Genomic DNA, 24,692 nt, shown 5'->3' with positions numbered 1-24,692 from the left:
TATTTTTATCACTCAATTCTGAGTATTAATAAGTAAAGCAAAAAAGAATCAGCCCTCTAAAGTTATTTGCATTTAACCTGGCTAGAAAAATCAACCCTATTGTTTAATTTTTCTAATTCTCTTCTGCCCCACATATGGCAGAACATCTTTCTTATTTTAGCTGGTATATTTTGCACTTTATGTTGTCTCCTTTATTTCCTTCTTAACACTTTTTCCCTTTATTTCCTTCTTAACATTTTTTTCTTTTTCTTTTTCTTTGCTGTCAGTTTGATTGGGTCATATCTAGTATGTCAAGTAAAACTGATATAAAATGTATACAGTGCTTGTATCAGTCTGGGTCCAATCAAGAATAGGAACCACACAGTGGGTTAAGTTTAATATAAAGAATTATCAAGTCCTGATAAAAGAATGACTAGAAGAAAACTGTGTATGGTATTCTAGGGCTAAGGGAGAATACCCAAAGCAGGACAAACTTAGAAGGATCCCCCTCCCCAAGGCTGGTTCAGATACTATTGGAGAAGGTGGAATTCAGCCCACTGGATAGTAGAGAAGCTTGCTGGTTTGTCCTGGCCACAGCCGTTCTGCAGTCTCCTCTGGAGTGCAGGTGATCAGGAACCAGTGGGGTGAGCTTGCAGAGGGAATGGGAGCCAAGGCACAGGTGTGCTGTGTCTGGGTCTGCAGTGGGAGGGTGGCAGGTATTGGGAGGGGGGTGTCAGCTGCAAAGTGAGCAGTGACTCAGGGTACCAGTGTGAGCAGAAGAGCTTGGGGTCAGTTTCCATGTTGAGAGGGCTGCTCGGAAGTTTATCTCCAGGCCAGGCAAAGGCTGCAAGGTTGCTGACTCCACTGTAAAGCAGCAGGAAATAACAGGAGATCGTCTTCCCTCCTCCAATGCCTCTCCAGTGCCCTCTGCTGAGAAAACTTAACATTGTGCTCTCTGTGGAGATGTTTAAAGGAGTTCTGTCCTCTGTCACAGAGCATATATTGAAGGGTGAACTGGAACTGAGGGGCAATATATTGATAACTGGCACCATGTTTACCTAAGTATAGATGTATCTGTCAAAGGTAAATGTTTTTAGGGAGCCGTGTATGGGTACTCTGGCAAAAGAATCCGTATCAGGAAGACATGTCAGACTCTACGTCCATCCGCATTTCTATAAATGACCCAATTTTGTTCCTTTTTATGGCTGAGTAATATTCCATTGTATATATGTACCACATCTTCTTTATCCATTCATCTATCATTGGACATTTAGGTTGTTTCCATAAATAGTGCTACAGTGAATATTGGGGTACTTGTGTCCTTTTGAATTATGGTTTTCTCTGGGTATATGCCCAGTAGTGGGATTGCTGGCTCATATGGTAGTTCTACTTTTAGTTTTTTAAGGAACCTCCATACTGTTCTCCATAGTGGTTTATCAATTTACATTCCCACCAACAGTGCAAGAGGGTTCCCTTTTCTCCACACCCTCTCCAGCATTTATTGTTTGTAGATTTTCTGATGATGGCCATTCTGACCAGTGTGAGGTGTAAGGCAGGAATAGAGACGTAGATGTAGAGAATGGACATGTGGACACAGCTGGGGGGAAGGGGAGGGTGGGGCGAATTGGGAGATCAGGTTTGACATAAATACACTACCATGTGTAAAATAGATAGCTAGTGGGAACCTGCTGTATAACACAGGGAGCTCAGCTTGGTGCTCTGTGATGACCTAGATGGGCAGGCGGAAGGGGAGAAGGGAGGTCCAAGAGGGAGGGGATATAGGTATACATATAGCTGATTCACTTCATTGTACAACAGAAACTAACACAACATTGTAAAGCAATTTTACTCCAATAATAAAAAAAAGGAAGACATGTCAGTAATGGATGAATAAATACAATTAAACCACAGTTTTTTAAATCACTGGACAATAAAGGTATTCAGATGTCTTATTATTTCTATGTTTTATTTCATAATTCTTTTAAAAAATTGATGTGGGGCTTCCCTGGTGGCACAGTGGTTGAGAGTCCACCTGCCGATGCAGGGGACACAGGTTCGTGCCCTGGTCCAGGAAGATCCCACGTGCCGTGGAGTGGCTGGGCCCGTGAGCCATGGCTGCTGAGCCTGCGCGTCTGGAGCCTGTGCTCCGCAACGGGAGAAGCAACAATGGTGAGAGGCCAGCGTACCGCAAAAAAAAAAAAAATTTGATGTTTATCATTCATACAGTAAATTGCACAAATCATAAATGTATAATTTTTTGAGTTTTTACATGTGTACACATAAGTGAAACTACTACCTAGATCAAGATAGAATTTTTCCACCACTCAGGAGGATACCTTATTGCTCTTCCCAGTTAAAATCCTCCCACCCCTACCAGAAGTAGGCACTAATCTGGCTTCTGTTACTTGTTCAGGAACTTCATGAAATTAGATTCACAAGTAGGTATAAGTCTTCTACATATGAACAAGTTCCATCTTGAAAGCACGTTCAAAGTCCAATTTATTCGTAAGGCCAGCAAAGTTAGCCTAGGTACTCAACTAACACAGTCCGCTATACAGTACTGTACTGTAATAGGTTTATAATACTTTTCACACAAATAATACATAAAAAAATACAAAAAATAAAACATTTTTAATCTTACAGTATAGTACCTTGGAAAGTACAGTAGTGCAGTACAACAGCTGGCATACAGGGGCTGGCATCGAGTGAACAGGCAAGAAGAGTTACTGACTGGAGGAGGGAGAGGAGGTGGGAGATGGTAGAGCTGAAGGATGGTCAGCAATAGGAGATGGAGGGCAAGCTGCCATTTCACTCACGCCTGACGTTGATGGCACAGGTTCTGGTCCCTCGCTGGATTCATTCTATCTACCCTCTTGAAAAAATGATCCAGTGATGTCTGGGTAGTAGCTCTTTTTTTCTTTTCATAGATGACACGGGATTGCATTCTGAAGGGTTGCTGCAACCTTCATGTGCCTTTCTATGTTCTTGTCCTGTGCCTCAAAAACTAAGTGCCTCCTCAAATAAAGAAAATCCCCTTGCCATTTCCTGCGTTGTGAATCTCTTTGGTTCTTCAGTTACTTCTTCTTCTTGTCTCTCTTCGTCCTTTCTCTGGGCCTGCAATTCCTGGTGCTTCTTAGCAGTACAAGCTACATCATCACTGCTTCTACTCTTGCTTCTGGACATTCTGGGCTTGAAATAAAGATACTGTACTCTATACAGTACTGTATAGTAAAGTACACAAAAGCACAACCACTTGTAAACAATGCACACATGTGACAATGTACACCAGACATGTGAACTAACTTATGTGATCGGACATGCGAACAGACGTTTGCATCTTTGAAAGCTTGCAACTTGAAGGTTCGTAAGTAGGAGACCTACTGTACTCTTTTGCGTCTGGCCTCTTTTGTTCAACATGATATCTTTGAGATTCACCCATCTTGCTACACGTATCAGTATTTTTTTGGGGGGGGCATAGCATTCCATTATATGCATATACCACAATTTATTTTTAAATTCTCCTGTTAATAGACATGAGGGTTATTCGTAGTTTTTGGCTATTATGACTAAAGCTGCTATAAACATGAATTTTTGTGGAGCTATGCACTCATGTCTTTCAGTATATATTCAGAAGTGGAACTGCTTCGTCACATGCTTTAGTAGTAAGTCCTGTTTAGCTTTAATAGATACTGCTGAACATTTTTCGAAAGTGTTTGAACCAATTTCCACTCCCACCAGTAAGTATGAGAGTTCCAGTTGCCAACAGTTGGCCAGTCTTTTGTTTTTAGCTATTCTTGAGGGTAGTATTTTTAAGAATTAAGATTAATTAGAACTATACAATTATATTTCTCAATGTTTATAATCTTAATTTATATTTATCAGCTTCATATATTTCTCATGTTCCCTTTTGATAAACAGAAAGAACTCTTGTTTTCCTCAAATGTTATCTGAAATTTCAAAGTGAAAATTACAGCAATGGTAGCTTTTGAAATGTATTCTCAATTTACATATGCTTCCACATTATGATGTACATCAGCTCTCCACTACTGAACTTTACTATAATAAATGTTTGCTCATTCAGAAAGCACTTAACATTCTTTTTGATGCCACAGTAATTATTATGATTATCAATTATCATTGTGTAATATGGCAGGGGAAAAACTGATTATGTGAGTCTTTTTGCCTGATTAGGTCCTCTAAAAGTAACTGGAATTTCTAGGTAAACATTAAATACCTTCTCACAGTAATAATATAGTATGGCGGGTTTTTTTTATTTGTTTTTTTTTTTTTGTGGTACGCGGGCCTCTCACTGTTATGGTCTCTCCCCTTGCGGAGCACAGGCTCTGGACACGCAGGCTCAGCGGCCATGGCTCACTGGCCCAGCCGCTCTCTGCGGCATGTGGGATCTTCCCAGACCGGGGCACGAACCCGTGTTCCCTGCATCAGCAGGCGGACTCTCAACCACTGCGCCACCAGGGAAGCCCCTAGTATGGCGTTTTTAAGAGCATAGTGCAAGAGTCACACAGCTCAGTTGCGATCCTGGCTCTGCTAGGATACTGAATAAGAAAGTTTTCTGTGTCTCTGTTTCCTAATTTAAAAAATGGAATCGGTAGGGCTTCCCTGGTGGTGCAGTGGTTGAGAGTCTGCCTGCCGATGCAGGGGATGCGGGTTCGTGCCCTGGTCCGGGAGGACCCCACATGCCGCGGAGTGGCTGGGCCCGTGAGCCATGGCCGCTGGGCCTGCGCGTCCGGAGCCTGTGCTCTGCAACGGGAGAGGCCACAACAGAGGCCCGCGTACCGCAAAAAAAAAAAAAAAAAAAAAAAAGGAATCGGTAATAATACCTGGCTATAACAAGGTCAAGTTACTTAACCTGTCTGTGCTTCAGTGTTCTCAGCTGTAAAATGGGGATAACAGGATTATTGTGAGTACCACATTGTTAATATACATATATACGTAAAACGCTTTGAATAGTGCCTGGAACTTAATAAATGCTATATAAATATTAGGTACTTATTATTAATGTAGAGGAATTAATTAGGTTGAAGGGTTGTAAAGGACCGTGTAGTCCCAAACAGCAATCAGTGTATTTCTCAATCCCAGATAGAGCCCCGAATTTTTGAAAGTTCTCCCACTCCCTCCTCTCCCTTTCTCTTTATTTCTTATTGAAAACAGCGAAGTCAGAAGAATCAGGACCAGACCTGGCTCTCGACTACTTTCCTTAATAAAGGCTACTTTAGAGAGCTGTCGTGACGGTAAAAATCAGCCTGCTTCAGGAAAAGTATATTGTTAACTATAAAGGACTATGATAATAATGCCGTTAGATTTATCCTCTACATTGCTTTTGCAATTCAGAAGGGCACTTTCTCCACTCCAGCCACTTTTCCGCAACACTCCCTCAGCTTTCCCTCCCTCTTCCCCGACCCCGAAGCGTCTTCTTTATAAGTGCCTCTTCCCTTCTGTGAGAAAAATTTCCTGCCACCGGAAAGCCCGAAGGCGAGGCTAAAGATGGCGGGCAGTCAATTATGACCCCTGAGATAGACTCCCGATACCGAGCTGGGTTTAGGGTAGTCGCACGGAGAAAGCGGCATCCTCGGGGTTTTGAACACCTCCGCCCCACCTTGCGCCCTCTCTGTGCGCCCACCCCGTCCGAGCCCCAATGAACGCCGGGAATTGTAGTTTCCGAAGGGCCCGCTTCAGTTAGCGCATGCGTTCCGAGGCCTTGCCCACACACAGACACCGTCCCGGATGAGGAAGCGGCTAGTGATGCCACGCGTTCTGCGAGCGGTTAGTCGGGGCTTCTGGGAGCTGTAGTCGTTGAAAGCGGGCGCCGTCAGTAAGGGGACGTAGCTTTCTTTCCTCCGGGTTCGCTACTGCAGTTGGTTCCCGGCGGCAGCCGCCGGGTCAGTCTGCACTTCTCCCGTCACGGCGCTCCCCCTCAGTCCGAGGAGGCGCTTCCTTCCTCCCCGGTTCTCCTTCTTCGGCGCTGGATGCTCCTTGACTCGCGGTCCATTTCTCTGCCTAGTCCTCTCCCTCTTCGATCCATCTCCAAAGCCCGGGCTCAGCGGGGACTCGCCCTCTGCGAGAGACAGGGCCGCGACCTTTTCAAACCCGGTCCCCACCCCGCGGAGACCGTCCTCATTCCGCCTCTCACACCGGCTTCCCCCGCTGTCCTTTTTCCCCGCCTTGGTGCCACCGCGCTCACGCTCCTTCCACTCTTTTTTTTTTTTTTCCCCTCTGCAGGGATGGAAGCTTCCTGGCGCCAGGTGGCCAGTGGCCGAGGCCGAGCCCGAGGACGGGCCACTGCGGCCCCCTCCTCAGGAAATGGAGTCCATCTTCGCGGCGCCGGAGCTGGGCGAGAGAAGGGGTCGGTGGGCGCTGCTGGCTTTGGCCCCATTCCCGGTGGAGCTGCAACCTCTGCGGCTTCAGGTAGCTCAGCCCGGCGCAGCCCCGCGGGATCTGAAGCGCCGCAGACTTCCGTGGCCAGTGGTGAGAATGGCTCCCGTCCTCGGGCTCACCTGGATGCCTACCTACTAAGGCACTTGTTAGTCAGAACTGCCTTCGCATCCGTTTCTTTCCTTCTCCTTCGGGAGTTTATTATCGGCCTCACTTCTCAAACCTTTCAGGCAGCTAGTCATTCTAGGCCGATTCCCATCACACCTCTTTCATCCTCACTTTAATTGATATTAATCAGTGTTACTTCTACGTCCAGTGTTCTTCCCTTCACTCTTTTTTGCCTACTGAATCCCCCCCCCTCCCAGTTGCAGACAGTGGCCTGGGGGGCTGATTTAGCCTATAATTTGGTTTGGTTAATACAATGCTTTAAATCTGAATTGGTTGCCGGCAGTTTTTTGGTTTTTCTTTTTAAAATCTCATAAAAATCTGGTTAACAGCTTTTCTTGTAAGATAAGGTATTGTGGCTTTGGTACTTTTGTGCGTGGCAACAGTCGGCTGGGCTGAGGCGCAGAAATCTTATTTAGATTGGGTTTAGGCTTCCACTTGACATTGTGTTTCCTACTTCTGGGGCCAGTTGTCATTTTCCATTTTTATTTGATTGCCTTAGTTTAGTAACTTTAATTATCTATGTCCTGTAAACACTTAAGCTTGTGGTACTTTTTTTTTTTTTTTTTTTCGGTACGCGGGCCTCTCACTGTTGTGGCCTCTCCCGTTGCGGAGCACAGGCTCCGGACGCACAGGCTCAGCGGCCATGGCTCACGGGCCTAGCCGCTCCGCGGCATGTGGGATCTTCCCAGACCGGGGCACGAACCCATGTCCCCTGCATCGGCAGGCGGATTCTCAACCACTGCGCCACCAGGGAAGCCCTGTGGTACTTTTTTTTAACTGCGGTTCCTAGTTACAAATTTCATGTCCTTTCTGGGATGTATCTGGTGTGGCCTTCTCCAGCTTTCAATATCCTTCATCCAAGGCAGTGTTTTAGTGGAGCCTGGGAGCACACACGCAATTCTAAGTTGTCCATACTAATGAAAGAATTCAGGGGGCTAAGAGGATAATCCCTAAGATCATTTTATTGTTGTATTTGGAATGTATTTTTTAAAATATATTTTTTGCGGGGAGGAGCAAATTGAGCTTCTGAATGTCTCCTAAGCTAATTTTATAGATAAGTGGTATTCTCTTGCTTACTGAGTTTATGATAGTGGTGGTGGTGAGGTGTGTGAGAGGGAAAACTGAACAGTTTTGGTAAGCTTTCTTGGATTTTGTGGGTAGTAGAAAAGCAAGCATCCTTTAACTGGATAATTGAGATTTGTCCATAAGAAAGAATATATGGTAAGGTTGTTTTGTCAGCTTTCTTTGAGATGATCTTATGTAGGTCCATTGATCAGGTTATGAATGTTTTTATTATATCTGTCTAATTCAGCCTTTTAAAAAATGTCTTTTAAGTGCTCATTTCTCATAATGACATTTATCGTCTTATTGTATATAACGTTTTGAGTCATATATCTTATAGCAATTACTTTTCTCCTAGTACTCAAAGATTCCTCTGTGGGCACTGTACATTTTCCTCCAGTTTTACTTGAAACACTGAGTAGTCCCCAGCCAAGCTGGCTGCAGTAAGAGAAGGAAAACATTTCATGAGGAAAATAAAAGATAAACCATCATTAAGTACAAATACGCCACCTAAAATAAGAAAGTTTGTATTAGTAGTGGCTCATCGGTTTCAAGTGTGAAGTGGCACTAATATGGGCACTAATGAATTAAGATCAGTTCAGTATGTTCAGTATGTTCAGTATGTTCAGTTCAGTATGTTGTGGCTCCTTTCTTGAACTATGGTTGCTGTCCAGAAGAGTTTATTAACACTTAAAGCTTGAAGAGAATTTTCATGGTCCTTGCTCTTGAGGAGTTTGAAATTTCATTGGGAAAGTGCTGTGAGGTAATCTAATTCTTTTTGTGTTATTATTTAAGCAAGTAACAAGAAGTACAGACAGTGCTAAACAGGATAGCAGAAGAGCTAATCCAAAACTTACTTAACATTTCTTTTTGGCATGAAGTTGTTGTAAGAAGCATGTTTTCCATGTTAGCAATATTTTGTGTGGGATTAATGTTAAATAAATATGTTTTGTGACCACATTTTAATAAAGACACAAAGTCCTTGAGCTTTCTAAGAAGCAGATTGTAAACATAGTGGGTAGACAGTGAATATTGTTTGTGCAAGGTCTTTGGTGGGCAAAGACAGGCTGGGTTATAGTGTGCAAGAGGGTGGTTTGAGAAAGCGCCTGCCTCTGCTGATTCTGATGTGCTCCCAGTGGGTATGTTTCCTATGTTTTAAAAATCACTGTGTACCATTCAGTTTTTAAACATCTCACTTTAATTTTGTTAATATCCTGTTTTGAGGTTGATCACCAGTTTTTTGATACTTTATCATAGCTTTATAATTTAAAAAATTGATTTGTTAGTCATTCTAGAACAATTAGTTGGCATTTAGCAGAATAATTAACAAAAGTGAAAGTTTATATTGTGGTATTCTCTTTACTCGTGTGACAAGAAATTTGAAAATACTTTTTTCATGGATGATAGTGAAATAGAATGCACCAAAGGTGACTTTTAAATCTGTATTTTAATAACGTATTGGTATGTCATGGCTTGCTTTTTGAGAGATTGTTTTGAAGAAATGAAACTCATTTTTTTTTCTTTTAAGCAGAGCTAATGTCTCAAAAGAAATTTGAGGAAATCAAGAAGGCTAATCAAGCTGCAGCCAAAAAACTTGTTGAAGAACACCTTAACTCTTCATCTGAAGAAGAAGGAGATGAGGATTTTGAAGGAAAAAGAGGAAAAATAGTTGCTAATACGTTTGTAACTTACACTACTCAGACAGGTACTGTATGATCTTTTCAATTTTGACATTTTTACATCAATGAAAATACATTCCTGACTTTTTCTGACACCTTTACTCTATGTGGAATAGGTTTTGCATCTTAAGAATGAGCATTTTTTTGTTGTAGAGTTGAATTTTTGTACCTTTTACTATTTGAGTTATACGTTGTATAATGCTAATCTTTCTATAATGCAAATAGGATGGCAATGTCTCTTACAGCCTTAGAAGTTCTCTTTTGTGTTTAATTGCATTTCATTAGAATGCTGGGAGGGGGATGCCAAAGGTCCCTGTGCAATGAGTGGGGTCAAGTTGTTCCTAACGATGATTTGATTGCACTTGAGGACTTTGAATACTCCTTTAAATCTATTCTTCATTATTCTCTTTGTCATCATGTTAAATGTATCTTGAAGTCAATTTCATTTCTTGACTTAATTCCTTTATTTTATATCTTACAACTTCTGATTTTTATATGTAAAAAAAAATCTAAGTCTCCTCAGGTCTGAAGTGTTTAATCACGTTATATGTTGTATATATCTGGGTTACTCTCAAAGCCACATTTGTTTGTGAGAGAGACGGCCAAAGTGATGTTGCTGTGAAGATTTGGGACTAAGTGTAGAAGTAGATTATTTTAAATGTAAGTCTCTTACACTTTCCACATTTTATGCTTACAGTCATTATTAGAAACATTCTTGCAGGCATTATCCGTATTAGTTGCCTGAGTATATTGATGGCATCATGAGCATAGGTACACATCATCAAAAAGGTTTCCAAGGAATTTACCATATCTGCCAAGGAATTAAGGTTAGGAAGCCTGACTAAGAAGTCTGGTTGAGCCAGGTAAAAATTGATAAAGAGGAACCTTAAGGTTAGGAGGTTTCTTGCTTTTAGAGAACTTCATAGAAAGTAACCTCAAGTATCCTGCTTCAAGAAGACCTCACTGAAACCACTCTAGATACAGATTTTATTTTTAAATAGGAAATTCAGTGATATAACTCAGTATTTCTGCCTAGTGTTTAGAAAACTTTTATCATTTGTAAGTTTTATTAATTTTTTTAAAAATTTATTTATTTATTGGCTGTGTTGGGTCTTCGTTGCTGCGTGCGGGCTTTCTCTGGTTGCAGCGAGCAGGGGCTACTCTTTGTTGCGGTGCGCGGGCTTCTCATTGCAGTGGTTTCTCTTTCAGAGCATGGGCTCTAGGCGTGAGGGCTTCAGTAGTTGTGGCACGCGGACTTCAGTAGTTGTGGCTCGCGGGCTGTAGAGCACAGGCTCAATAGTTGTGGCGCACGGGCTTAGTTGCTCTGTGGCATGTGGGATCTTCCTGGACCGGGGCTCGAACCCGTGTCCCCTGCATTGGCAGGCAGGTTCTTAACCACTGCACCACTAGGGAAGTCCCACTTTTATTAATTTTTAACGTGGCTTTCATCTTAAAGTGTTAAGGCAATTTTTCTTATACTGTATTATGTCAAATCCATAAATATTTTGATTTTCGTTCCTTTGTGTTCTGTACTTTGCCTCTACCAAAGTAAGGAAATCTGATCGCTTAACTATAAAACGATAAATGCCAGGGTCATGAGATGGTTCCCATCTCACATTAGTGAATTGAACACCAAAACTTTACCAGAGAAGTCCATCTTTCTGTCTGAGCACAGCCTTTATACTTTTGCGATCTCTCAGATTTCAAACTTGAATGGTCAGCTTCCTGATGGGTATCGCTATCTTGCTGGCCTATGGAAACACAAACATGTGTTGAAAGATAACTTATTTCTTCTCTTGTTCTCCTTATCTCTATTAATACTACAATTTTCCCAGTCACCTACCTAAGCCAGAAATTTGGGAGCAGGGTTGGCATATGCATGCATGAGTGTGTTTTATTTGCTACTACTCCTCCCCTCTGCCCGTCAGACAGCTCATCTAACACAGCACTCTTTCCTTCTGAACATCGACTTTTCAAAGCAACACAATCTAATTGTCACCAAGTCCTGCTGAGTTTTACGTCCTAAACTTCTTAAATTCATCCCACCACTCCCCACATGCTATCATCACCTTAATTCAGGCCCCTACAGCTGTTTAATATATGGGTTAAATCCACATAGTAACTGTGAGCTAGATATTACTATTGTTACTATTTTAAAGATGAGAAAACTGGGACAGACGCATTAACTTGCTCGAGGTCATTTTTTGCTTTATCTGCTGTTAACTGCCTCTTAACTTCAGGCACTTCATGTTTCCAGTCTTGGCCTCCCTCACACTTATTTTTCTTCAGTTTCCAGAGTGATCTTTCTATGCATGACTTCAAATGCCATGCTATCCGTCGTGACATCTTGGGCAGTATACTTTATTGTTGCAGCCAAATTTTAACACATTTTTCAAAGAAATCTTACATAAATTTTATGAGTATAAGATTAGACTTTATTTTATTAAGGCCTGTTCATCTTGTTTTCATATTCTATTTTACATGTTAGCTGTTAAATTAGATGAAATTTTAAAATGTTATACATTTGTTAGAGCCAGCTGTGTCAGAAAGCAAAATAAGTACACAGAATATGATTATTAAGTCTGCCTTTAAGAATCTCTTCAAACTTAGATATTTGTTTAAAATAAAGCAACTGTCTTAATAATTTTATAATATTTTATAGTTGGGGAGTAATTTTATGTATATTTTGTATAATACCATAAATTATACTTGCATTTATATTATGGTAGAGCAAGTTTTTGTGAGTGTTGTGTTTACTTGGATGATCTTAGAAAGTAAAGAATTATCTAAGTGTCCTATTTAATTTTTCTTTTTGGTAACTTAAATTTTGGTTTGTACCATTTTATTGCCATGGTAAGTTCTGTACTTATAATAGTTTATGTTATTAGTGTACTTTTCTTGGAGACTCAGTTAACCTCTATTGAACAATCCTTATTGTACTAAAGGCCTGTAGGTTTATTTCTCTTCCACTAAAGTGACTCAGATTATTGTCCTTTTGTTGTGTGTGCTTTTGGGTAGCTTTTCTGCCTTTCACCGTGCTGTTATTTCTTGGACCTTCCTGTATTAAACCCTTGCTGTGGCATAGCATAGTCGTCAAGAGGGCTCACTTTGGAGTCATACTGAAGTTACGTAAGTGTTCTGTGCCTCAGTTTTCTCATCTGTAAAATGAAAGTAAAAATAGCTTATTTAATCTTACTGAAATATGAATAGTACAGTGCCTAGCAAGTAAATGCTTAATAATTACTTAAAGGAAATACAGTCTAGTAATTTTTTTCTAAGAAGTCACGCTTCCTTTTTTAGCAGAAATAGCATAATTTAATGAAACAAAATTATTATACTGTATTGATCTCAAGATCTTTTCATTCAACAGATTTTTACTAAGAATTTTCTATGTGTCAGACACACACACACATAGACTTTTACACACTTACACATTCATACGCATATGCTTATATTTAGGCTCAATGGCTTTGCTGAGCTTTGACTTTGCAGTTCCTTTCACTTTGCTTTTTGATATGCTTTCCCTTGTTACTTGACATCTTGCTGCTGTTGCCTGTGACTCTGCCCCCACCAGATTTGTTAAGGACTGTAACAGCAAGTATACTCTGAGAGAAGGTCAAGGTAACTGTTTTTGAATCAAGTACATAAGATGTAATGCATGGACTTTGTGACCTCTTGGAAGTTCACTGGTTGCTTTTTTCTTAAACTTCTCATTTTTTCAGCTATATTTTGAGCAATTGATATTACTAGACAGTTCTCACATAATGTGGTGCTGTTAGTGAGTTTGTGTTATTTTCAGATGTTGCTTAACCTGAAGTTTTCAATTTTTAAATTTCAAGATGGAGATGTTCGTGAGTTAGAGCGAACAAAACAGTATGTAAATGAAGCTTTTCAAGCAGGGGCTATGACATGCTTAATTTGTATTGCTTCAGTGAAGAGAAACCAAGCAGTAAGTTTTTCTCCTTATTTAAATTAATGTTATCTCCCCCAAATATCTTATTTTGCGTTTATAATTTGTAACCATTTATTATTCTTTTTGCTTACTTTTGTTTAAGAATACTTCATTTGAGATTCTCTATGAATTGATACTCAATTTTTGGGAATCTTTAATTAAAAGAAAAATAGCTCTAAATGAGCAATCAGTATTTTTAGCACTATTAAAATAAATGAAGCATATATTTTCAGTTTCAATGCATATGTCAATTTGATAAAGCATTTTTAGTATCAGTACTTTAGAGATTGCCATAAATACTGAAATATTAAGTAAACTATATTTCATTACTTTCAGCAGGTTTAAAAAAACATAGATATGCTCCCTGCCTTCAAGGAAGTAACACCTAGCACTGACAATTGCAGTTTATTAGTGAGCTTCTCTTGTGTTGACGGCACTGTGGAAAGTGGCTAGCGTTAATGGGGAGAGATGGGTTCAGAGATAACTCATGTACATAGAGACGCTATGGCCTAATGGTGAAGTTATGTATATATACATTTAAAGGGCATTAATAAAGCAATTAAGGGGATGTGATGACTGAATAGGATAGACTTACCATTTAGGCCTCAGCTTAATGCACTGCTATTTTAGCAGCATTGCCTAGAGAAAGAAAGACAGGTCAGATGTGAAATGGATTGGTCGTGTAGAGTGAATCAGAAATTTAAAATATATTGGGTAGGATAGCGTAGCAGATGCAGGTGCCTTTGGTGCCCTGAGTCACATCTGGTTGCCTTACTCTGATTTCAGCTGCAGTGGAGGAATAGTCTCTCTGCATCCGGATGCAGTTTCACTGTAAACACTTGCTATGTGTGTGAATTTTTCTTTTCCAACCTCAGTGCTTTCTCCTTGGGAACTGACTCAGCCAGGAAATGGGTGTAGTGCAGAACAGAGTTAATGTCCGTTGGGGCAGCATTCCACCATAGGGAGCTGGGGGATGAGTGCCCTAGTCTCCTGTTCGTTAGTGGTTGGGGCTGGGGGTGTCCTAGGCATGTTTTACGTGGTTTTTCAGAGCATCCCTAGCAGGACTGAACTTTGGCCCTTAGCGATAGTCAGCTGAACAATATACGGTTTATTGGCATTTCCTCTTCCCTATCTTGGCCTTTTACTTCTGCATCCCAGTTCTTTTCTTAGGCACTGCTTTGCGGGGAACTCAAACTAAAAAGTTGGCTGTTTTTCGGTGCTCCTGCCGGCTTGTGCAATATATTCCATGTCTGATTTTATTGAACAGCTGCAAAATGTTATGATGAAAAGTGAACTGATTTTTGTCAGTTATAGCAAAGTATTGGCTGGTTAAAAAAATTAATTACTGTTATTTAAGCTGTTAAATTTTGTATATGTGTGTTGTGTGCGTGTGTGTGTGTATATATATACACACACTGAAGTTTTTTGCTCACCTAATTTTTAGAATTTAGTGTTAAGTGCTAGACTAATAGGTTTTATATAACTATAGGGCAACATAGAGATTGTATGTACATATTTGTGTTTAAGGATTTTTTTGTGGTGTTATTTATAATTGGAAAAACTGAAATTTCCAACAACCTGAACTTGGTTAAATTATGGTAAACAAATCAACATGATATCTACTGTACAGCTATAAATATCATATTGTATGAACCTACTTGATAAGGGTAAATGCTTATACTGTGTTAAAAGAAAAGGCTATATAAGGTTATATATCAGTACAGTATGACCTCATTTTTTAAAAGTATGAAATATATACAAAAAAATTGGAGACTGCAGAACGTTAGCAGTAGTTGTTTCTAGCTGAATGAATCAGCATGATTAATACTATTTTTCTTTAAAGTGTTCTGCATGTACATTAGTTTTTATAAAGAACATTTCTTCTGTTATGCCGGAAGGAAAGTTTTTTTCTTTAATCCTTATGTAGCTCTTGAAATAGTTTAGTGTGGTGCTTATTTTAAAGTATTGTGGAATTATCAAAGAAAAATCATTGCATACTTGTTAATTTCTGATACCTTTGTCTTAGGTTTGGAGTTGTTCAGGATGTTTCTGTATATTTCACATGCCCTGTATCCAGAAGTGGGCTAAAGACAGCCAGTTTCTGGTATCTTCTCCTTTGATGGATGATGATTTTGGAAAGAGAGATTATCCCTGGCCTTGGTAACTTCTTCTAATTTAGTTGGAATGTTTAGTTGTAAAATAAATGAAAATTGTAGCTCCTCAGTTGCTTTATTGGCAGTTTCAGTATCCATGCTTGGCCTTCAATTAGTCATTTGGTTTGTGAAGATATGAGACCAGCTAATGGCTCCCCCCGCCACCCCAGTTTATATAACTACTAGTTCCTTTTGCTAACTAATAAATAATTCAGACTCTGTTTTTCCCCTGCAAAACAACTCCTTAGTAATCCTTTTTAAAGAACTTTCATTTCTTTAGAACTAGAATCCATCAAAATTCTGGTACTTCTCTCAGGAGCTCCTTTTAGTATGTATTGGTATCACATTGTACAAGACTGTCCTCTAACATTTTGATCAGTGGCTTCCAATTTTATCCTCAAAATCTCTCAAAACTGCAGGTGTATATTATCCAATCTTATTAAATTTTCTATATTTATTATGTTAGTTTGGCTTCTAGGACTAAAACTGCTTTATTTTAATCTTAATGGGTAAAAATCTGCTTTAGCAGAGAATGTGAAACTATTTCAACTTTTCTTTGACTTAGGTACATTTGAAATATATATATTTTGTATTAGATGTTGAGAAATATGAAATTCTTTGTTTATTTTCAAACATTTTTCCCCGTAATTCTAGATTTTGTCATGTTTCTTGCTGCTGTATTACCTACCTATAACCGATTTCTCTCTTCTTCTTGCTATTGCTAATATATTTTGCTTATTTGTAGACCACCCAACCAAACTTTTAAAACATTGAACTTTATAAAATTGGAATGAATATCTCAAGAATAAAGTTCAGGTTGTTAGTAGAAAGCTAATGTTGCTTTCTTCTGTAGCTGTATTTTAGATATATGTTGTTTAATATGGTAGCAACTATCCACACATGGTTATTTAAATTCTTAAAAATTATGAAATAGAAAATTGTTTCTTCCTCAGTTGTACACATTAGCCACATTTCAAGTGCTCACTAGCCATGTGTGGCTAATGGCCACTGTGTTAGACATGACAGGTATAGAACACTTCCATCATCTCAGGAAATTATTGGACAGAGCTCTTCTAGATAGTTGAAATTGATTTTAGTAAAATCATGTTTCTTACTAATATAAAGATGGAGCAGAGGTTACATTAACATAAAACTGATTGTGTATACTCTATTATTAAGTATATTTATATTTCTGCCTCATGTCACTTTTATAAATGAAATTAACTTCAGTAATTTCATTCTTTGTAGTCCAAAATGTAGGTTTGAATACAAACGATCTGACACACCTAGTAGGTACTATTGCTATTGTGGCAAAGTGGAAGATCCACCTTTAGATCCGTGGCTTGTGCCTCATTCATGCGGCCAAGTATGTGAGAGAGATTTTAAACCTCCTTGTGGCCATAAGTGTTTACTCCTCTGCCATCCAGGTGAGTTATATATTATATTTCTAATTGTGGGTGGTTATTTCTTCTGTTGAAGTAAAAAAAATTGTGAGAGTTGAACTCAGAACTTAAGTTTACATAAGAAAATATTGGAAGGGATTGCCTTTTGAAGTATCGGTATGGAAAGCTTTAGAAATTACTGATAGGTGTAGGAACTGAAAATTTTTACTTTTGACTTCTGATTTTTGTTTTTTTTCCCTTTCATTGGATTCTAGGTCCATGCCCTCCTTGTCCTAAGATGGTCACAACTACTTGTTATTGTAAGAAAGCAAAACCTATCCCTCGTCGGTGCAGTGCTAAGGAATGGTCCTGTCACCTGCCATGTGGACGGAAATTGCTTTGTGGACAACATAAATGTGAAAATCCTTGTCATGCAGGTAAAAGGTCATACTGTTAGGTGTTCCGGCCTTAAGCAGAAGTCAAAGCAGTCTCTGTTGCTTTTATAATGTTCCATGCTAATTTATCATTTTGATTTTAGGAAGTTGCCCACCCTGTCCAAGAGTTAGTAGGCAAAAGTGTGTCTGTGGCAAACAAGTAGCTGAAAGAAGCTGTGCAAGTCCACTGTGGCACTGTGATCAAGTAAGTGTATATGCATTTTGAGGAGTGGGTGTTAAAGTATACAGAAGCATAAACAATTAGAAATGCTAATTAGGTTCAGTTGGATAAAAGGAGAGGAAGAATAGCAACTCAGATGAATTATATTCATGTCTTAGGAAGCTTTTTCAATTTAATATCATTTTAATTACCAGGGGAAATTTTTTTTCAAATTACCAGCTATTTGTTGAACTTTGGATTTAGTACATATGTACTCTTTCCTCTTTTCCCTCTTCTTGAGTTAATCCAATGGAAGTAGTATTGATTCTGTAGATTGTCTTAGAATTGGCATGGTTTTAGTACCATTTGGAAATCTTTGGTGGATGACCATGTGAAACTGCATGTTCTTTTTCCTTTATTACATTTTAAAAATATACTCCCTGGCACATAAGAAATGTGTATGTATATGCTTATGCATATATACATATGATACCTATGTAAGATATAAAGCATAATAATTTGAGGAATCTAAACAAGTTGCTTATTTGTGACTGAGAAATGATTATGTCATGTACAAAGTCTTTTGTTAACTTTTAAGTCGTTAGTGCTTATTGCATTTTATTTTAGGTATGTGGGAAAACACTGCCATGTGGTAATCATACGTGTGAGCAAGTTTGCCATGTAGGTGCTTGTGGAGAATGTCCTCGATCTGGGAAAAGGTTCTGTCCCTGTCAGAAGTCAAGTAAGACTTTTTAAAAAACCTTTAGAGTACTTTCCTAATTAAATTAGATTTCTCTGGGAGCTCATAATGTAGTTTCAATAATAATACAAATTTGATATTAAGTTTCTGTACATTTAGATGAGAGGACACTATAGCATTGTGGATTAAGAACTCAGATTTTGGGCCCAAACTTCCTGAGCCTCTGAAATGGGGGGCTTGTCAATCTCAGGCCAACCACTTTTCAGTCCATCAAAGCACATTGAAGGTGTACCTTTGGTTTCCATCTGTACCCCCTCCCAACTCCCCAGTTCTTTCAACCAGTGAGGAAAAGTCATTTGGGGAAGTAAATGTCAATAAACTCCTCTGCATGCTGATAAACAAACAAACAAACAGACAAAAAAACCCAGAAAAAAACTGTGAAGTAGAGTGAAAATAATAGGCTGTTTTTCGAGATTCATTATCTTCGATTATCCAAGGGTCACCATTCTGAATAGCGTGTGGACACATGTAAATCTGTTTAAATAAGATTATGATGAATGTAAGTGTTCCAAGATGTGTTCCTTTTACTTCCTCTCCCCTTCTCCCTTTCATTTTTTCCGTCCATGAATAAATCTGCTAAAATTTGAAAAAAAGAAAAAAATGACTAGGCGTATGTGGGTTCAAATCCCACCTTCATGAACTACAGTTTTCTCAAGTTAAATGGGGACAATAATAGTACCTTCTTTATAAGATAATTGTGAGAATTAAATGATAAAATGCACGTAAAGTATTTAGTATAGTGGCCAGCACATAAAGGAAACCTAATAATGATAAGCTATTGTTACCGTTGGGTATTAGATTATAGGTGAATTTAGTTTGGGCTACTTTGAGATAAAGGCATAGAAGGGTTATAGTTAGAGTCCACTTTCTTGACTCAGCACCAGTACCAGCACACATATTTATAAGATTATTGCAAACACTTGTTATGTTTATGTTAAAGGTCAGTTTCATAGTTTTTAAGTCTAGATCTTTTTCTTTTCCTCCATCCTATGAGGTTGTTTAGAGCAAATTTTTTAAATTGTTCTATATATTGTAGAATTCTTCATAGTGGTTTACATGGGCTTACTCATTTCTTTAGAAAAGTATTTCTGAAGTAGTTAGCTCATAAAAATATGCTTCTTGAGAATGGTAATTTGTCATGTATCGAATTCTTTTTAAAAAGTATAAACTTTACAAATATAGGGGTTATTTTCTTTAAAGTTAACTTTTCAATAAATATGTAGATGCAAAAGTTCATAGTCTGAAAGACCTGTCATTCTCTAGGAATCCAAAAGTACATGGCACGTTATTTTATAATAATGCATGTTATTTTTAATATTGATTTTTTTTGGTCTGCTTCTAGAGTTTTCTTTGCCTTGTACAGAAGATGTACCAACTTGTGGAGACAGTTGTGACAAAGTACTTGAATGTGGAATCCACAGATGTTCACAGCGTTGTCACCGAGGTCCTTGTGAAACGTGTAGACAAGTTAGTCATGTCCTGTAATGATTACTTCTAACAGCTATCTGTCATAATATGTCAAGTGGGATTGTTTTGTAATTGTTCTCATAAACATCTGTGTCATGATCTAATATTTATGATGAAGCAGGACAGTATGCCAGCAATTAAATCTGAAATTACCTTTTTTTTTGTTTTGCTTGGTAAAAGTTTGAATGTTGTCATTTTTTTTTTTTTTTTTTTTTTTTTGCGGTACACGGGCCTCTCACTGTTGTGGCCTCTCCCATTGCGGAGCACAGGCTCCAGACGCGCAGGCTCAGCGGCCATGGCTCACGGGCCCAGCCGCTCCACGGCATGTGGGATCTTCCCGGACCGGGGCACGAACCTGTGTCCCCTGCATCGGCAGGCGGACTCTCAACCCCTGCGCCACCAGGGAAACCCTGAATGTTGTCATTTTTATAGACTAGTGTGGGGTTGTTTATTCTCAGAAGATATTCAAAGCAATGGTGAATTAGGCCTAGGGATGATAGGGGAAAAATGCCTAGATGTCATTCTGGTTTTGACATACTACTAGATAATCCAGTTTTCTTGTTTTACTGAAACTAGATGTGTAGATGTTATTGTGTAACTAGACATAAGGGATTTTTAACATGTGATGTTGTTTTACTATTTAATATCAAATTTTTACTAAATTTAATAATGGAAATTCTGTGAAATCTTTTTGGAACAAACAAATGTCTTAGGAAATTCTTTATTTTTTTAAAAGTCTTTCATACGAAACACTCTTAAACTTTTCTCTTTTATTTTTTAGTAATTATAGAGATTGCAGTGTGAAAAAAATCATGTCAACGAAAGTCAATTTTAATAGCATTTATTTGATTCTTCCAGGAAGTGGAGAAGCATTGTCGTTGTGGAAAGCATACAAAACGAATGCCGTGTCATAAACCGTATCTTTGTGAAACTAAGTGTGTTAAGATGCGGGACTGTCAGAAGCATCAGTGTAGGAGAAAGGTAATAAGCTTGGAAAACTGATTTTAGAATTCTCTTGGATTTTTCGTCTTTGGGCCCATGATAAGTGCCATCTTGACTTGTTCCTCAAATACTTAGGCATATTCTTTGCTTTCCATATGAAATACTAATAAATATTCTACATTATTTTTTGTATTAGTGGGAAATCTTACCAAGGTTTTTAAATAACAAGGGTCTCTTTTTGTCCTATGCATAATTCCTTCTACTTGGTTCTTTGGCTGTTTCTGTTCCCTGACTTTATTTATTTATTTTTTTAAAAATTTATTTATTTATTTATTTATTGGCTGCATTGGGTCTTCGTTGCTGCGCACGGGCTCTCCCTAGTTGTGGCGACCGGGGGGCTACTCTTTGTCACAGTGTGCGGGCTTCTCATTGCAGTGGCTTCTCATTGTTGCAGAGCACAGGCTCTAGGCACACGGGCTGCAGTAGTTGTGGCACGTGGGCTCAGTAGTTGTGGCTCGCGGGCTCTAGAGCGCAGGCTCAGTAGTTGTGGCACACGGGCTTAGTTGCTCTGCGGCATGTGGGATCTTCCCAGACCAGGGCTTGAACCCATGTCGCCTGCACTGGCAGGTGGATTCTTAACCACTGCACCACCAGGGAAGTCCCTGTTCTCTGACTTTAAAACATCATAGCAGTGTTAGTGGTAGTTTGTTTGGCATGGTAGAGGCTTAACTTCTGCTGTTCAGATCTTATTTATAGAATCTTGGTTCAGTATAAGGTCAAGTGGAAAATTTTATTGAGTCTGTAGATTTGAAGTTTTTTTGAGTCCCTTTTATTATTATGAATTATCCCTCTATTTCTAGTAAGATACCTTGTTCTTAAATCTATTAAATATAGTGATTTCAACTTTGTTTTGCTTAGTGTTCATACAGTCTGTATTTTCCGTTCTTTTACTTTCAACTTATTCAAATCTTTATATTTGAAGTGGATTTCTTATAGACAGCAATTAGATAATTGTTTTATTTAGATAATTATTTTGTTTTAAATCTTTATTGTTTATTTTGGGTGTAGATCATTTGCATTTATTGTGACCTTTAATAAAATGGTTAGATTTAGGTCTGTCATTTTGCTATTTATTTTCTATTTTTTCATCTGTTCTTTGTTTCTTTTCCCTCTTTTGTGTCTTCTGTTTGAGTGTTGTCTTTCAATAATTCCATTTTACCTCCTTTATTCGATTCTTACACATTTTATACCCATGTATTTTATAAACCTCAAATATGTTGTTTTTATTTTTGCTTTAAACAGGTATCTTTTAAAGAGTGTGAAAAAGTAAATAGTCTTTTATATTTATCATCAAACTCATGATTTTTGGTGCTTTTCATCCTTTTATATAGATACAGGTTTCTATCTGATTTCATTTTCTTTTGTCTGAAGGAATTCCTTTAACATTTCTTGTAGTGCTCATCATGAATTCTTGCAACTTTTGTAAACTGTCTTTAGCCTTTGTTTGTGAAAAATATTTTTAGTGTAAAATTTTAGTTTGACAATTTTTTTCCCATTCTTTAAACATGTTGCTCCACTATCTCTGTTATCTTTGTTCCTCTGTATGTAATGTATCTTTTTTCTTTGGCTATTTTTAAAGATTTTTCTCTTTATCATTAGTTTTCAGTAATTTATTTGTGATGTTCCTTTATATAGCTTTCTTCATGTTTCTTTAGTACAATTTTTCTTGAGCTTCTTGTATGTCTTTATAGTTTTCATCATATTTGTGAAATTTTCAATTTTTATTTCTTCAAATATTTCCCCCACCCATTGCCTTCTGAGACTCCAGTGACAGGTATGTCATGCTGCTTGAAGTCCCATAGGTCACTGATGCTCCATTTATTATTTAGTCCTTTTAATTTTCATATTTAATGTTAGCTTATATTGTTTGTCTTCAAGTTCTCTACTTTTCTTCTGAATTGTCTAATCCCATTGTTTATCCCATCCTGTGTTTCTTCATCTCAGACAGTATTTTTTCATCTCTGAGACTTGGAGTTGTGACTTTTTTTATATCTTCCATGTCTGTCCTTTTCATGCTCATGCTCTCTTCTGTCTTCTTGAATATAAGTGAATAGGTTATACTTCAAATGCCTATTTTAATGTCCTTGTCTACTAATTCTGTCATCTGTCATTTCTGAGTCTATTTTTGTTGATTGAGTTTTCTTTTCCCTTTGGGTTATTCTTTACTGCTAGGTGACTTTTGACTGGTTTCCAGACATTATAAACTTTATGCTTTGTGCTACCACTTCTCCACAAATTCTAACCACACTTGCCTCTCTGAATTATGAATTTTGTCTCCTCAACTTGGTGAGACCACTGGACTCTGCTTGTGATCTTTCTCCTTGTGTCCAGGTCTAAGCTTGTGCTATCATAGGACTCACCTTGTTTGTTTCTGTTCTCATAGGGGTTTCTGTCCTGTGCTGCCTAGTTGTCTAATGTCTAAAAACTGCTGTTTCAAATATTTTGTCTGATTTTCTAGTTGTTTAAGGCAGGAGAGTAAATCTGGTCATTATTACTCATCATGGTGAGAAACAAACATCTAAAGGCTTATTCACGTTGTGGACCACATAACCTTCTTTTTTTCCCACTGCCACTGGGAAAGTGATAGGCACATAGTATTACTTGGTAAATATTTGCTTAATTGAATGAACTATTTTAACTTTTAATTGCTTTTCAATAATGTGTATTTTATTTTGAGCTATTTTTATATACTGAAACTTTTTCTGAAGTAGGTTACAAACCCAAGTTTCTTTAAGACAATTGTAGTGTGTATTTCCTTTCCAAAGTTTGTCAAGGAGTTAGAATGGCAAGATGTAACTTTAAGTAGTTGCCTCGTGTTCATGAATGAGAATTGGGACAGGACATAGACAGCTATATTTCTCACAGATTGGAAATCAGGGAGTAACAAAACAGCGCTAGAAGCAGTTAGCCTATCTCTCCTTCTTTCCTTTAGTTAGTCTCTGATTCTTTGGTTTGAAAATAACTGCCAAACGAATCTATATATTGAATGGGTTTTATTGTAATTAAATTTTAAAAATAGCCAGACTATTTGCCTGAATTGACTGTAGGGTTTGACCAGATCCATTCCTGTGGTTAATGTTGTCAATTTCTGTGTAGATAAGTAGAAGAGGAACTATCTTATGGAACTATCTTAAGTCATAGAATAATTAACTAAAGGGCAAGAAAATTTAGCTTGATTTCACTAAATTAGGTCATTGTCTATTTAAACTTACAAGTTCTTAGTACAGCGTATTCTACACAAGAATGTTGATATTCTTGAATACTTTTATTCTTATAGTGAAAAGAACTATCTTTTGATTTCCCTAAGTTCTGTGAATAACTAGTAATGACATTCATATTACGTACGGTTTTCAAATTACCTGTTCTTTATGTATTGCTTTCCCTTCAGTGTTGCCCTGGAAACTGTCCACCTTGTGATCAAAACTGTGGACGGACTTTAGGATGTAGAAACCATAAGTGTCCATCTGTCTGCCATAGAGGTAAAATTTAACAAAAGCTGTAATTTTATGTTTATATTTACATAGTGCTTTCTCGTTGATAGAGAGCTTTCATATTTATTATCTTACTCTTAGCAATTTTGAGAAGTTAGAGCAGTTGCCACTATCTTTATTTTATGGATGAGGAAATTTAAGCTGAAGAGGATTTACTTAGGGAAATATCTATTAAGGCATTATAGCCAAGGTTTGAACCCACGCCTTTTGAATATAAACTTCTGTTCTTCTATAATACCATGTTGTTTCCTTACTTCTACCCAACCTTCCCCACATAGTTTTTAAGTTAATTAATAGGTTTTTCAGTACTATTTTGAATTTTAGACATTGATATGAAATTAAGTCTAGTAAAGGATTGGATATATTCTGTCCAATGGTTCTCAAAAATTTTGGTCTCAAGGACCTTTTACACTCTTTTTGGACCCAAAGACCTTTAGTTAATGTGGATTTTATCTATTGATATTTATTGTATTTGAAATTAAATTAAAATATAATATTTATTATTTTATTGAAAAATAGTACCATAGTACCCATTACATCTTTTTTTTTTTTTTTTTTTTTTTTTTTGCGGTACGGGGGCCTCTCACTGTTGTGGCCTCTCCCATTGCGG

The 24,692-nt window shown here is 38.0% G+C and overlaps 1 protein-coding gene across 10 annotated transcripts in view; it reads left to right on the top strand.

The window, feature by feature from the left end:
* Positions 1-5,735: 5,735 nt before the first annotated feature.
* The window catches only part of NFXL1 (nuclear transcription factor, X-box binding like 1), a 56,193-nt gene continuing 37,236 nt past the window's right edge, over positions 5,736-24,692 (top strand). The window contains exons 1-13 of one of the 10 annotated variants that reach the window (XM_082609132.1): positions 5,736-5,879; positions 6,220-6,465; positions 9,131-9,307; positions 12,300-12,410; positions 13,121-13,230; positions 15,260-15,393; positions 16,635-16,813; positions 17,044-17,205; positions 17,307-17,407; positions 17,990-18,104; positions 19,465-19,589; positions 20,448-20,570; positions 23,980-24,070. In XM_082609132.1, the coding sequence (XP_082465258.1) occupies positions 6,222-6,465; positions 9,131-9,307; positions 12,300-12,410; positions 13,121-13,230; positions 15,260-15,393; positions 16,635-16,813; positions 17,044-17,205; positions 17,307-17,407; positions 17,990-18,104; positions 19,465-19,589; positions 20,448-20,570; positions 23,980-24,070 (1,672 nt within the window). In that variant the 5' untranslated portion in view covers positions 5,736-5,879; positions 6,220-6,221. Of the gene's footprint in view, positions 6,466-9,130; positions 9,308-12,299; positions 12,411-13,120; positions 13,231-15,259; positions 15,394-16,634; positions 16,814-17,043; positions 17,206-17,306; positions 17,408-17,989; positions 18,105-19,464; positions 19,590-20,447; positions 20,571-23,979; positions 24,071-24,692 lie in introns of all 10 variants that reach the window. The other 9 variants (XM_082609133.1, XM_082609126.1, XM_082609134.1 and 6 more) reach the window with 9 other exon arrangements.

Source organism: Mesoplodon mirus (genome assembly GCF_964341445.2).
Source record: "Mesoplodon mirus genome assembly, chromosome: 2".
NCBI lineage: Eukaryota > Metazoa > Chordata > Mammalia > Artiodactyla > Ziphiidae > Mesoplodon > Mesoplodon mirus.
Note: the sequence above shows the minus strand (reverse complement) of the source record. Positions and strands in the feature narration are given on the sequence as shown.